The 15689-nt window shown below is 35.5% G+C and overlaps 1 protein-coding gene across 2 annotated transcripts in view; it reads right to left on the bottom strand.

The window, feature by feature from the left end:
• Nucleotides 1–931: 931 nt before the first annotated feature.
• LOC123540912 (claspin-like) overlaps nt 932–15689 on the bottom strand; it is a 44881-nt gene continuing 30123 nt past the window's right edge. For both annotated transcript variants that reach the window (XM_053545146.1, XM_053545140.1), the window contains exons 13-30: nt 15304–15416; nt 14146–14372; nt 13431–13560; nt 12713–12796; nt 12253–12341; nt 11486–11658; nt 10811–10935; nt 9731–9854; nt 9362–9473; nt 8773–8909; nt 8435–8478; nt 7763–7895; nt 7313–7437; nt 6740–6861; nt 6298–6367; nt 5838–5932; nt 3857–4012; nt 932–3104 (exon numbers count right to left, since the gene is read on the bottom strand). In XM_053545146.1, the coding sequence (XP_053401121.1) occupies nt 2961–3104; nt 3857–4012; nt 5838–5932; nt 6298–6367; nt 6740–6861; nt 7313–7437; nt 7763–7895; nt 8435–8478; nt 8773–8909; nt 9362–9473; nt 9731–9854; nt 10811–10935; nt 11486–11658; nt 12253–12341; nt 12713–12796; nt 13431–13560; nt 14146–14372; nt 15304–15416 (2203 nt within the window). In that variant the 3' untranslated portion in view covers nt 932–2960. The remainder of the gene's footprint in view (nt 3105–3856; nt 4013–5837; nt 5933–6297; nt 6368–6739; nt 6862–7312; nt 7438–7762; nt 7896–8434; nt 8479–8772; nt 8910–9361; nt 9474–9730; nt 9855–10810; nt 10936–11485; nt 11659–12252; nt 12342–12712; nt 12797–13430; nt 13561–14145; nt 14373–15303; nt 15417–15689) is intronic.

Genomic DNA, 15689 nt, shown 5'->3' with positions numbered 1-15689 from the left:
CTCCAGATTTATCTCAAACCACTCAATACACGTAATTATAGCTAAGTAACTTTTAGCCAGTTAATTATCAACAGAGAAAATGAATATCACCTGATACCTTATGTATCTTAGGTCCTTGAAGCACTAATATATTGAATATAAAAACATAATTTTGTGTACAGAATATAATTCAGGGATAAGATTGCTAATTGACCAAAAAAGAGGAAATCTCAAGATAACGCCCTTTGTCTAAATTTTAACATTACAATTTTGTATATATTTCACCAAAGCTGACAACTGACAAGAGAAGAATCACAGCCCTGTACTAATAGTGACATTCAAAGCACTAAAGTGCATCCTGTTATAAACATACTCATTTAGTTGACCCAAGCAAATTTGATTTCATTCTGTAAGAAAAATCAATTGCCTTTAAAAATATTGTAAGTGTTGAGGAATCATTCTGAATGGCAGTGTAAAAAAATACAGAACCATGTCTGAAAATAAACCAAGTTACACGTAATTACAATATTTCAACATTTCATATTTTTAACAACACAATTTTATGTACACATCTTACAAAGGTATACAGCATAATCTGTGTAAATAATATACATATTACAAAAATAATCTTTTAAAGCACAGCAGTCACATTTTTTTTCAACACATCTAATTCAAGCCACTATTTTATGCTGTAATCATTATTCTGTAATAACTTCATACGTTAAAGATGTACCATGTCCCTCTTTCAAGAAATTTATTTTTAGATACCTATTAATCTAGAAACAAACATCAAACATTTATCTTGGCTACCTTACAGAAAGGAGAGGTGTAGTCACAATTATGAGCCGCGCCATGAGAAAACCAACATAGTGGGTTTGCGACCAGCATGGATCCAGACCAGCCTGCGCATCCGCGCAGTCTTATCAGGATCCATGCTGTTCGCAAACTAATTGTAATAAGTATTGACAGCGAACAGCATGGATCCTGACCAGACTGCGTGGATGCGCAGGCTGGTCTGGAAACATGCTGATCGCAAACCCACTATGTTGGTTTTCTCATGGCGAGGCTCAATTATGTCATTTTATGAAACAACCAGTGTCAAAAACTTCCAGTTTTTCCCAGTGGCATTATAAGAGTATAATCATACTGTGCTCCCTTAAATATATCAGTAAGTAATGCTTTAACCCTCATCATGCTGGACACGATTCATTCTGCCTTTGCAACCAGTGCAGATCATGATCAGACTGCTCAGATGTGCAAGCTGATCATGATCTGCACTGGTTGCAAAGGCAGAATAAATTGCTATGTAGTCAGTATCTTTTTGGCAAGCACACCTTTTAACAGTTAATGGTACCGTCCAAATTGAAAGATGGACAAGTTCATTATAGAAATTCAGCAGGTTAAGGGTTAAACCTTACATACAGCACAGCTTATGCCCACAATTATGTTTATTTCATGTTCCTCAAGATATGCTGGAGTAATTGCTCATATTCTCAAATAAGAAAAATGGGCATGATACATCTTTAACCAATTAAGTCAAAATTACTACAATGAACCAATGATGTTTAAGGACAAACATAACAGAACAAGAGCACCGCCTTGCGGGTGCTGACGCTCATCTGATTTTTTTTGTATAATAGAAATATTGTCCTACCCATGATTTTCTAAGTCTAAAAAGGGCCATCATTCTTGCAAAAAGCAGGATAGAGTTATGTTTCTTGATGTACAGTGTCCACTTATGATGGTGAAAAACTGTTGCAAGTTTTAAAGCAATAGCTTTGATAGTTTATGAGAAAAGTTGACTTAAACATAATACTCAACCAAGAAAATAATTTCCTAAGTCCAAAAGGGGCAATAATTACTGCAAAAAGCAGGATGGAGTTATGTTGCTTGCTGTACAGGGTCAGCTTATGATGGTGAACAAGTGTTGCAAGTTTCAAAGCAATAGCTTTGATAGTTCAAGAGAAAAAGTTGACCTAAACATAAAACTTAACCAAAATATCTGATATTTTCTAAGTCCAAAAGGGGCCATAAATCTTCCAAAAAGCAGGATGGAGTTATGTTTCTTGCTGTACAGGGTCAGCTTATGATGGTAAACAAGTGTTGCAAGTTTTAAAGCAATAGCTTTGATAGTTTAGGATAAAAGCTGACCTAAACATAAAACTTAACCAAGAAAACTGATTTTCTAAGTCCAAAAGGGGCAATCATTCTTGCAAAAAGCAAGATGGAGTTATGTTTCTTGCTGTACAGGGTCTGCTTATGATGGTGAACAAGTATTCCAAGTTTCAAAGCAATAGCTTTGATAGTTTAGGAGAAAAGCTGACCTAAACATAAAACTTAACCAAGAAATCTGATATTTTCTTAGTACAAAAGGGGCCATAAATCTTGCAAAAAGCAAGATGGAGTTATGTTTCTTGCTATACAGGGTCAGCTTATGATGGTGAACAAGTATTCCAAGTTTCAAAGCAATAGCTTTGATAGTTTAGGAGAAAAGCTGACCTAAACATAAAACTTAACCAGGCAACGCCGACGCCGACAACCGCTCAAGTGATGACAATAACTCATCATTTTTTTTTTCAAAAAATCAGATGAGCTAAAAACTGAAAGTAGCTTATCAAATGTGCCCACTACAGTTAAATAAAGACAAGAGAATCACTTATTAGGGAATAATGCCTGGAAAATCAAGGTGGCACTCGATAACTCTTAATCATTCATTCAACTGATCTAAATCAGTAAATACATGATGCTAATTCGATAGCACAATGCAAAACATTATAGTCCATTTTTCAAAAATTAAACACACTTGAAGCATTCAATACACATTAAAAGCAATACTAAAATACAGAACAAAACATTAACTCCAAAATTTACTATTTTACAATCCACCATAATCATTAGCATGTACAAATCAATATGTACAAAATATACACTTTCTGAGAAACCAACAATTATATACACATTGACCTGACTGAATGTCCTTTTTAAAAGAGGTTGAAAATGCTGTTTTCTGTAAATGAGCTCTGTGTGTCAAGCTTAGGTCGTTTTGCTGGTGGCTGTTTACCTCGTGCTTCCTTAGCTGGCTGTTTGGGAACATGGGCTTTTCTCTGCTTGCCTTTAACTGCATTCTGGAAAAAGCAAGAAGACATTTGTAAACTGTCTGCAGCAATTTTTAAGAATCCAACATTATGATGCCTCTGTTATCAACATCTCTTTAGAGGAAATACCTCCCTATGAAGGAAAGTTTTTCCCAGATTCATATTTAAATTTACAACCCCACAGCAACAACCAAGTTGTGGTCATCCGAGTGGTGTTGGCTCTACTGTGGTTCCCCAGTATATTACAACTGAAAACTAAATTCTTAATCTAAAAGAATATCAACACTCAATTCCAATTCGGAACAACTCTGTACCCAGTCATATTAACACCCAAATTTTGTTTGTACTTCTTTACATTAAAATCTTATTTCCACTATAAAAATCGAATATTTCTTATTATAACATCATGTAGCAATTATGAATTCACTGAACCTTCTCTAGACAGGGTATTATGTGCTTTCAACCTATAGTTCAATGATAAAATCTCTTGAAATTAAAAACTATGTAAAACTTTTCATCTCTTTCTTTAACCCTTAGCCTGCTGGCGGCAAGTGATTCTGCCTTTGCGACCAGTGCAGACCAAGATCAGCCTGCACATCCGTGCAGTCTGATCATGGTCTGCACTGTTCACCATTCAGTTAGTATCTTTTTGGTTAGCACCCATTTTAACAGTTAATGGTACTGTCCAAATTGAAAGATGGACATGATTACAATAGAAACTTAGCAGGGTAAGACTTAAATATATCTAAAACCTGTAAACTTATACACAAATATCTGCATACCTCTGACTCCTTTTCCTTATCAGGTGATATCACCTGGAAAGTAAACTTTCCGGAACTTTTGGCACCAGCTGAAGGATTCACTACAGGTTTTGTCATTTCTGCAATCTTTGCCAAGGCCTCCTTACTTCTGGCCAAGAAAGAGCCTCGTTTCTGCTGCTGCAAAAGACACAATAAATAAGTGATAAAAAACTCCTGGCATTTTGTGTAATTCTTATAAATGTAAAAGAATCATAATGAAAATTTGTACTATGTGACCTTTAGAAATGTGACAGTTCTGCAAAGGTAAGTTGACAAAGATTTCTGCTAAACTAACTTTTCTGCTCACATACATGCCATACACTACATTTCCTATTTCTGAGAAAACTTCAATGTTCAATGAAACAATGTATATAATTTGTTTGTTTTTGGTTCAACGCCGATTTTCAACAGTATTTCAGTTATTTAACAGCAGGCAGTTAAAAAAAACCCTAGCTATTGTTCCTGGATTCTTTACCAGTACAAACCTATTCTCCACAAGTGACTACCAGCTTCCCAACATGAATCAGAGGTGGAGGAAGATTGATTTCAGACACAACGTCTTTTATAAAGTCACGGAGAACGCCCGGGGATCAAACTTACAACCCCGCTAACTGTAGACCTGTGTACTTCCTACTGAGCTAAGCGGGCAGGCTTAATGTATATTATGAACAGTTTCAGGTTCACTCCTACTGACACTTAACTAGCTTGCAGAAAGATGTTGGTAAACTACTACTCATGACTTTTTTGTTATTTTTGTTGGGTTAAACGTCACACCATATGGCGACTATCCAGTTTTGATGGTGGAGGAAGACCCCAGGTGCCCCTCCGTGCAAATATTTCATCACGAGCAGGCACCTGGGTAGAACCATCGACCTTCCGTAAGCCAGCTGGATGGCTTCCTCACATGAAGAATTCAACGCCCCGAGTGAGGCTCGGACCCACATCGGTGAGGGGCAAGTGATTTGAAGTCAGCGACCTTAACCACTTGACCACAGAGGCCCCACTACTCAGGACAGTCTACTGTTTATTAAGTTACTGTTCGTTAGAGTCATTTCTGCTTATATTTTCAAACAGTAAAACAAGAACCATCAACATTATGCCATAACATGGCTGCTGAAAATGAAATCGGAACATTTAGCAAGGCTAAGAATGAACACTCAAAATTAGATTGTTTGCATAACAAGCGTGTAACATTGGTCAGTCAACTATCAAACCATTTAGTTTGCACCAAGCGGATGACATGAACACTTGAGTGAATAAAAAATCAAACAACTGGCCCAGTTTTGTAATAAAATGCAGCCGTTTTCGTAATCATCACACTCAGTTCATCGGAATTAACAAAGATTCGACGAACTGAAAGCCATATTGAGGATGTTCACCTTTTTTAATATCGTATATTAAAAATGGTGATTTAACAATTTTCTATCTTATTTATCGATTTTCTTCATTTATTCAAAATTAATTTTTTTAAGACTGTCCGCGTTTTTTCTCTTTTAGTTACCTAAACCCCCAGTGCAATTGCATTGCATATGTAATTCTCACGACTGCGCACTCCTCACACAGCGTTATATATGTTTACTTCCGGGATACACAATTCCAACTTTCTTTTAGAATCTCGACAAAATGAGAAGATGACACAGTGTTATAATTCTTTTAATGTATTTTTCAGCAGCATTTAAGGTAAATAAATGTTCCGTTTATACGATTCTTATTTCTTATTAACATAAAACAGCGCCCAAAATACGTCTAATACATTACCGGTGGGTGGGGTATTGAATATACCGCTGATACGATCAACCCGCGTTATAAATTTAACCCCGCTAGATTCGTGGGTCTCGAACCTTGGACCCCGACGACAGCGTTATAACGGGGTCCAAGTGTATTTCGGGTAAATAATATGAAGTGACTGACCATTACAAATTGGCCAGAGGCCCTAGGTCTGGTAAAACAGTATGTAACTTACAGGTAGTTTGTAGAAGGATCCTGGGAAGCCTGGAGTTTCTGCCCCTGACTCCTGTGATTTACTTCCCTTGTCTGAGCTGCTTGTATCTACTGATCCTGTAAAACAGTGAAAACATAAAAAATATCATAATATGCTGTAAGTACGTTTCTTAAACCAATGAAATAGCATCACCTTAACAGATTTAATTATTACTTTTTGTTCTACACACAAGTCAAAACGAAAGGTACATTAGTAAAGAGGCATGTATTTGTTTAAGATATAAATTGGGAAAATTCAGGTTTGATCTATAAAATCAGAATATATAGAATATATAAATGGAATGTATGGCCTTTTTTCAAGATCTTACTGGTAAGAAAGTGAAAACAATTATACAAATAGCAACATTCCATAGTTTCCTTTCTAAGTCTTCTAACTTATTTGATTTGAAGCATGTATTATATTAATATCTAGATTTAATTACCTTGTTTCTTCAAGAAAACTTTTCCAAGCTTCAAGAACTGACTGTTTTCACCTTCATTATTCTCTTTCTCCTGTAACATAAAAGTCTATTAATCAAATGGAAAAACATACTACTGATGTCAATGTGCAAAACAATGTCCATTAAATTTTTGTGATACAATATTAATGCTGCCTTTTTACAGTATTTCAGTTATGTAACTACAGCCAAAAAATCTAACCTAACCAATGTTTCTTGATTCTGTGGTTAATGACAATACAAAGCAATGCCAGAAAAAACACTTCTTCAAATGTTTTTTTTTTTGCATATAAATTTCTTTTCCCCCTTAAATTATGAATTATCTAAATGAGATAAACTGTGAAACAAATTTAACCAAATGGACATCTTAGTCAAATGATGTACATATTTGACTGCAGCACTTGATGAAAGAAAAAAAAAAAACTACCTGTTGTTCTTTCAGGAACTGTTCTCTCTCGTATCTTTCCTTTCTCCAAGTAAAGTCTTCAGTATCTTCCTGATGTTCCTCTCCATCACTTCCATCATTAAACATGTCCTGTTGTGAGTCTTCTGTAAGTACATCCAAACTGTTTTAGTTGTTTTCCTATTTTATCTCAAATGACCATTATTTAATGATCAGTTTAAATGCAATCAAAGTCATTCTGCATTTTTCAATATTTGTGTAAATGGTGACTAACAAAAGCAAATACAAGGTCAGCTGACAGCAGAGCTCAAACTAAAATGCTACATAACAAATACTTTGTTTTGAACCTAAACATGTTGTACTCAATAAAAGATGTCTGTCACTTTAAACACATCTGTTATAGTTTGAACTTGACAATGTTATACTTATTAAAGAAATGTATGTTAAATGCATCTGAAAATTGAAAATCGTGATCTAAAACGTAGACCAAAATATATACAGAAATTGAAATACAACATATAATACATTTATTAGATCCGCAAAGAAACACAATTCTGTATCAAAATTTATGGAAATCTTTAACAAATTTAATCCTACCGCCCATATTGCTCCATTTAAAACGTCTAATTCTACCACCACCCTCAGAGTACAGGTCCCCATCTTGCAGATACATTTCTTGATACCTTAGTAACTCCCTCTTGTCCTCATCTATCAACTGTTTCCTATAGAAAGCAAGGCAATTGTACTTTTTTACTTTTGTCTAAGATTACCAGTTTTAAGCTTCTCAATTTAATAAAACGATCATCAGAAAACAAACCTGGGGTAAATTTTTGGAAAAGTATTTTCAACCAAAACTACAATTTATCTAGTCACTGTTAAACTAATGTAGCAATCATGCTTTTATCCTATAGTCTCTAAATACTCTTAAGTCCGTCTTCAGGGTAACGATATTAAAAGATGTGGTACAATCTAATGGTGAAATTGTTTATTTACACAGCTACATAAAATTTTAAGTTGTCATAATAAGTAATTAATTTTTGTATGTACAGATGTATTCTTCCAACTTCATCTCTGAGTTCATTCTGGTCCATTTTTGCTGCCTCTTTGTCTCCTTCCTCTATCTCCATAATGTCTTCCTCCTCCGCTAGATCTAGGTTCTCATCACTGTCATATTCACTACCTGTAATAGAATTAGATATTCAAAACGTGTTATCATAACTGTTCAGAAAACACTGAAAATACCAAAGTTAAACAACATGTTTAACAGTAATTATGGTGTACAATGCAGTTAAGTTGTAGTATTAACTTCTTTCTAATGATTAATGATTCTAATGATTAATTCTTCATCTCGACCCGAGGTAAAGAAGACGTAAAAATTCAGAGATTCGTTTGGGCTGACTTCATTAGTTCAACAGTATTCCAGTAGAATACTGAAACACCACAAAAATAAGACTCCCATGAATATCAATGATTTCACAGTACATGTATATTAATACCCCTCACTCAGGATAAAACCTACAACTTCTGTAATGAAAGTTTAACACTTGACCTATTGAGCTACGGAAACTAAGATTAAAGTAAAACTGTCACACACAGCATTCACCTAACACAGAGCTCAAATTCATACTTTCTGGATGAGTAGTCTTATACCATATCAAACATTTATGAAATAAAGTTTACATCTTGGGGTAAAAAAAGTAAATGTTTTAATTAAATTACCTGAGAGTTCAGCTTCCTCATCAACAAATTCCTGTCGTATTTTCCTGAAACATAAACAAATCCAGAAACTCCATATAGAAGTTATTTCACATTTCTTTTAAGTCTTCATCATTGCTTTCCTATCTATAAGACATTTAAAATAAATTACTTATTCAGCATCATACTATCCGAAGGAATTGTGAATAAGTTACTGTTGTTATTAATCCAATTAGGTAATGTATTTTCTTCGTCATTCAGCAGTTCTTCTTAGATTTTCAACTTTTCTCGAAGTTATATGAAGAATTTCATGTAATTTATTACCGGTATTCATAATGTATGCAAAATCCTACACAACATACCCATGTTTATTTTGTAGTGTGAATCCTTTGAATTTCTTGGGCTTTTCCAATGCCTCCTCTCCCTCACTGTCTAGATGATCTGTGTCACCTTCTTCTTCCGCATCATTCTCCTCTGCTTCAATGTCGCTTCCCTCATCCTGTATTCAAATTCAAGGACTGTATATTTGTTTTATTTTGATACATGCAATACTTCTCTAATGTCTTTATAAACTCTCTGAAAACTGTACTACATGAACATTTTTTAATTCACTTCTGCATCTTTAAAATAGAAACATTCCATTTACTCCTAAATTCTAACAAATACAGATAATACAAGCATACAAAATATAAGGAAAACAGCTGAGGACAATATAAACTGCTCAACCCTGCCCTGGTGTTTGAGTCAATGATACTCGAGCAATTGGTGTTGCTCTGTCATCCAAAAAGTTGGAGCAAGTTTACATCTACCTATCCCTAAATGTCATGTAGAACATGAAACAACAGTTTACACCAGTGTGTGAAAAATTACATATCCTGTAAATAAATCTGTCTTCCCTTATACATATACCCTAAAATGGCAATGGTAACAAATCATCAACCAAATGGTTACCTTCTCTGATTGTTTATCCTCATTATCAGAGTATGCGGTGATAGAATCCTCGTCACTTTCTGCCTCTGATGCTGTACGTTTTGTGCCTTTCTTCCCAGACTGTGTGCTCAACCTACATTGAAAGTGAGTGAAAAAATGTACTGAATCAAAAATAAAGAGCAGAAGTAGGACTTTACAAACTATTTAGGAAAGCATAACTTTGGGTTACTATCTAAGCAGACGACAGACATATTTACATGCTTGAAAATTAATAAGTAGATTACAAGACATAAAAGACTGAAGCACTGTCAGTTGTGCATGTTTAAATATTTCAATCATTAATTTACACTGCTATATATTAATGGCAAAACAAAGGGTTCAAACACGTACTTCTCTGTAAACACACCGGAACAAAGTCCAATGAATTCATCCATATTGCTTTGAGTATTTGATGCTGAACTCTCGTCAAACAGACTCTTTCTTGATGTCTTATCTTTTCCTGCTGCCTGGCTCTCTGAATACAAGTAAGTGTGGAATTAGTTTGCATCACAAATTGTTTGCAACAGAACAAATGACCAATCACATGACAGTCAAAACAGATGCTTTGTCAATTACTGATAAAAGCAGTATATGTTTAATAAAACAAGAAATACTGTAGTCAAGTTAATTCTCATTGTCTCAAGTGCTTATAAATGACATAACATTAATATATTATCTTGTACAGGAAGTTTAATTGAGCTTGTTTGTTTTGTTAGGTTTCAAGTCATCCTAACACAGTTCAGGTCACATGGTGCCCCCTCCAGAATTACCAAACTTCTTCAAGCTAGCTGTATGGTTTATTCGCACAACAATCTGAATGAAGCTTGAACCCAGAGATGTAACAGGCAAGTGATCCTTAGTCAGCTACATTAATCACTCTGCCAAGGAGGTCCCATTCCATTTCTGTTGAATCTCCTCAGTTTTTGGGCCATTATTTATTATAATAAATTCTTAAAATTAATTCAGTAAATGTATATATGTGTTTACAAATTGTAAATCTCCAAATATCTAGATTTTACAAAATGAGACCAGAATTTATTTATTTATTTTGTTGGTTTTAACGTCGCACCGACACAATTTTAGGTCATATGGCGACTTTCCAGCCTTAATGGTGGAGGAAGACCCCAGGTGCCCCTCCGTGCACTATGCCATCACGAGCGGGCACCTGGGTAGAACCACCGACCTTCCGTAAGCCAGCTGGATGGCTTCCTCACGTGAAGAATTCTACGCCCCAAATGAGGTTTCGAACCCACATCGATGAGGGGCAAATGGTTTGAAGTCAACGACTCTAACCACTCGGCCACGGAGGCCCCTAAATGAGACCAAAAGGAGCCAACCATGCTACTCAAATGCTTAGGGAAACTTGTTTTTAATGTACATTTTCCTCAATGCCTTTCAAGTAAAGAAACAGATTGAGAATGACTCACTTACCCATAAATCTTCCTGAACAAAGCCCAAGCAGTTCATCCATGTTATTTTGTGTACCAGAAATGTCGTCTGCTGCTATATCAGGTGCCATTTGTTTTTTCTTCCCTGTTGACTTAGTTTTGATATACCTATTTCAGAGAGAATTCGGATAATTACTTCATGATGAAAAGAGATGTAAAGCAGTTATTAAACAAATAACAGTGGGAAGTTTTGATACATTTATTAAATACTACGTTTACTGCAAGCTAATTTTTCACATTTTAATTTCAAAGAATAAATTGAACATATCTATTTATCATATTGAAATTGCAAGAAAAATCCATGTACCATGCAAATTGGGTATGAACCTTCCAAAGTTTTAAATTCATCTATATATTAGTCAATTTTCCTACGTTTCTGTTTATGTATCATATTGACTTAAGAACTGACACTAAAAAAATGATTTTTAAGACAACTAAAGCTGAAAATATATCTTAACATAGATATCCTCTTTCTAATTACCTCGAAAATGCAACAACATGAACTTGAATAAGCCTTAGTGTTACTTTCATAAAAAACTTCATAATTAACTTCATTATTCATTTATTCTGAATTCTTGTATTTTCATCATCTACAAAATAACCACATTTAGTTTAAGCTGTCCAGTTTAAACTACAACAAAAAGTATAAACTACCAACCCATCTGCATCAAGCATGTTTGACTGGGAGTCCTCAAGAAAGAAGCTGAAATCTTGGGACTGCTCCGTTGGTTTTTCTCCCTGTGTATGGGTAATCTCAGGTAATATGGAGCCATACAGGTCCTGAGAGTCCTCTATAGGCATGGTTAATGACGACGTCTTAGTCTGTCCACTCTAAAATACAGAACATTTTCAGAAACTTTTCTTCAAACACAGTGGAGTAACCTGATGTCATACATAGCGCAGTATTTCTATGTAGAAAGATATCTAACAGATATAAAAATGGAAGTTAAGAGTTACAGACAAACTTTTAGAAGTCTGAAAAGACCAACATTTAATTTAACCATTATAGATAGTTTGTAAACCACTTAACACAAAAGCTAATAGGGGCAACCGATCTGATCACAAGCAACTATATTAGCATCAAAACCTGAAGTTTCCACTATTTTTTTAAAAACAATTATCAGTTAGACTAGATTATTTTAGCTCTACTGAGATGAAAGTTTAAGCCTTATTTGAGTTACTCTCTAGTCCGCTTCCTGGAAAAACAAGTACTGGTATGCTACGAAAAACTACAGTAGTGACCACAGTAGAACTCAAACTTTTGACCTAAGGTTTGAGCGGCCGACACTTTAACCACTAGCCCACCGCTCCCCTTAAAAACACATACTGACATTTCAGTCAGACAACAGCTACTTATTTTATAGTTTATTTATTAACTTGAATATAAATTGTTTATTCTATTGAGAGAACAGGACTGAAACTCACTGGGAACTGTGTATCACTAATACTGTTTCCTCGGCTTTTACGTCCAAATATACTGAATGGTTTCTCAGGAACAGCTGGTTCTTCAGGCTCTGAAAAAAAGCACGTTTAAGTAATTTTTTCTGGATTGTTGATAAAAATGCACCATTTGGTTTGTTTTACAGACCCATTTGTTTCCTTTTTGTTCTATATTCATGGTTATGAAAAAGGAAACAAGTGAAATAGTCTGAACTTAATCAGGAAATGATGTGGCAGGAAATGAAAGCACACTATTGTAAGATGGGAATCATTTAGCAGCCAGTTAACCTATTGCAGATTCCAGGACAAATATATTTACACCTGTTCTCAGGTTTTAGTACAGTGACAGTATGTAAGAGATTACTTTACAACATGTACACTTGACTTTTGATTGTCAAAGTAAAGCTTTGCTTTATCAATGAGAAGAGAAAGAGTTCTGTTTTACCTTTAAATTCAGCCTGTTTATGCTCTGTTTCCTCATCTTTATCTGCTGATTTACTCGTCTCTTCATCTTCCCCTTCCTCTCCTTCTGTAAAACATGACATACTGATGTGTTCTCAAATATATGATCATCATCCATGTCACAAAAAATAGAGCTTATATTATAACATGATATGTGCATATGAAAATATTCATGTTTTTATTTTGTTGCAAATTTTCAGATAGTGTAACTCAAAAAATTTAGAACAGGCATAAATAGTAACCAGCATTATTTCAAAAATTTATACTGTGAAATTATTTATTATCTTGTGCATATTATTTTCGTAGTTTTGGCAAAGTATGACTATTTCGATGGAACACGAATTTGTGGACTAAATGATTTCGCAGTATAGCTGTGAGTCTTGAAATTTTTACAATGCAAATAAAACTGTTGACTATTAAGTAATCACAGGCAATGCCAAAGATTCCAAATTCGAGCTGCACCATGAGAAAGCCAACATCGTGCATTTGGTCAGGATCCATGTTGTTCGCTTTCAAAGCCTATTCCAATTAGAGAAACCGTTAGCAAACAGCATGGATCCTGACCAGACTGCGCGGATGCGCAGGGTGGTCTGGATCCATGCTGGTCGTAATTGAACTATGTTGGTTTTCTCATGGCACGGCTCATTTATAGTTAACGGAATTGCATTTTTTACACTCTTCTGCTATCAGGGTGAACTTACCAGATTCCTCATCATCTGTGACATCTAGCTTCAGATTATACTCATCATCATCTTCAAACTCATCTTCAACATTCCCATTCTCCTCATCCTCACCGTCTTCCTCTGCTTCTTCATCAGCAAATGGATTTTTCTGTGAATGAAAGATAATATAAAGGAACACTTGAAAACCTGTCTACAAATTTTGTATGCCATGATGTCATTGGTTGAGTTCTGTTCAGAACTAACCAATGAAAGAGCAGTTTGAGCCTGGTGTCCAGACTAACTTTAATTCTCTGAGATGTTTCTGCTGTGACACTTTAACTTAACCAGATTTTCTCTTCAAACTTATAAACCATAAACCTTGGCAATTACCCTTTTCATACATTTATAAAGATTTATATATATCCATGTCAACTGCAAGCACTTTTTTCATATAGAATCAATGTTTTGTTTTTCCTAATGTTACCTGTGTCCAGTCTTAAATCACCTCATCATATTCTGGCCATTCCAGACTTTCTAGACCACCCCACCCCAGTGCACTTTGAAGAAATCTTTTGGCTCTGGCTGGCAACCACAGTCCAGCTGGACAACATTCCTAAATGGAAGAATCTACATTCCAAGTTTTTCTCCGTAAGCAGTGAGGTCTCCCAGGCAAGTGATTCACCTGATCAACCTGGCCACATAGGCCCCTGTAAGGACTTGTCACTGAATATAAATTGTAACAATAAACACATACTTCTTTTTCCTCTTCAATTTCCTCATCCTCTCCGTACTGCTCTTCAAAATCATCTTCATCTTCGATGTCTGTATCAGAATGTTCTGACATTTCTGCCTCTTCCTCAGCATCAAAACCTCCTTCCTCATTGTCAAGGTCATATACCTCCTGGCGTTTCTGCCTTGCCATCTCTCGCCGGGCCTTCATCTTTTCTTTCAGTTGTTCCTTTAGAGCAACTAGCTTTGCACCTTAAATTAGTTTAGGCAAATATATCAAGATACATGTTGGATTTCTTTCTTCAGGTGTCAAATTCAGTACATTTTCACAAAATTAAGCTGTACACATCCGAAATGTACCTGTAAAACCTTAAATCTGAGTTTTAATTATTATTATTATACCAGATTTATATAGCGCCCTTTTCATGATCAATTTCACGTTCAAAGGCGCTTTACATAGTTCAAATGCAGCCACACAGGGCGCATAATTCATCCTCTACTAGTACAGACACAGAGCGATCTGACCAGAGGGACAGAGTGAGACAAAGCCCCCACGACAGAGAGATCAGAAATCAGATACAGGCTTGTCCGGCTAACTTAGCCTAGCTCGTTGCGAATAGACAGCCTGGTTCTTTAACGTGCCCAGTGTATAGCACTGATACACGCAAGGATTGCCTGGGTTCCTGACCAGTACACCTCTAGTTGGGTGGGAAACACTGAAAAGCGTTTCTGAAAATTCCCGAGTAGCTGCCGGGGATCGAACCCCCGACCTCAGGATTGGAAGGCCAGTGTGCAAACCACTGAGCTATCCGTCCACCTTAAACATGTAGTTTTATGTGCAGTAACCAACTTTATTGTTTTAATCTTTTATATACAATTTTAATCAAGTTTTATTACCAAGTACAGGAGTTTTCTATAAGCTGTACTAGTATGTGTCTGTAATCTTGACCTATTTATTGATTTTGCGGAATGACCCAAGCAGGGCTTGAACTGAGAGAGGTGAGGAGCAAGTAATTTGAAGTCCAATACCTTACAAACTGGACCATGGGGGCCTCTTAGCAAATGACAATGTCAGGTCCTACAATTTACACCTTAAAGTAGACATACTCCTAATCCAACTCTGAGATAATCTGTTAATTTAACTCGGAAATCTCATTTTAAAACAAAATATAGAGAATATTACCTGGTGCTTCTAGTTTGAGCAATGGATTGGTTTCCTCTTCAATACTGTGGTACGTGAATGTGTTTAGCTTTAGTTCTTCTTTGTCTATACTAACAACATCTTTAGAAATGATACTGGAATAAGAAGTTTCACTCTCACAATTACTTTTGACATATAAATACAATGTATGAGGGGCTTTTCATCAGGAACTGGGAAGAGGCCTTGGCTTTTCAAATTGTGAAATTCAGTTTACTGAAATGGGATCTTTTTTTTTTCTTTTGCGTAACAAGTGTGTACTAGAGGACTAAAATTAGTGGTTTTATCCTAAATAACCTCATTACTTCCTTGAATATTTGTGAAGCATAAAAAATTCTTTGCATTTTGAGAAGATCCTCAGCCAAAGGTGT

This window comes from Mercenaria mercenaria, chromosome 1 (genome assembly GCF_021730395.1).
Source record: "Mercenaria mercenaria strain notata chromosome 1, MADL_Memer_1, whole genome shotgun sequence".
Classification (NCBI taxonomy): Eukaryota; Metazoa; Mollusca; class Bivalvia; order Venerida; family Veneridae; genus Mercenaria; species Mercenaria mercenaria.
Note: the sequence above shows the minus strand (reverse complement) of the source record. Positions and strands in the feature narration are given on the sequence as shown.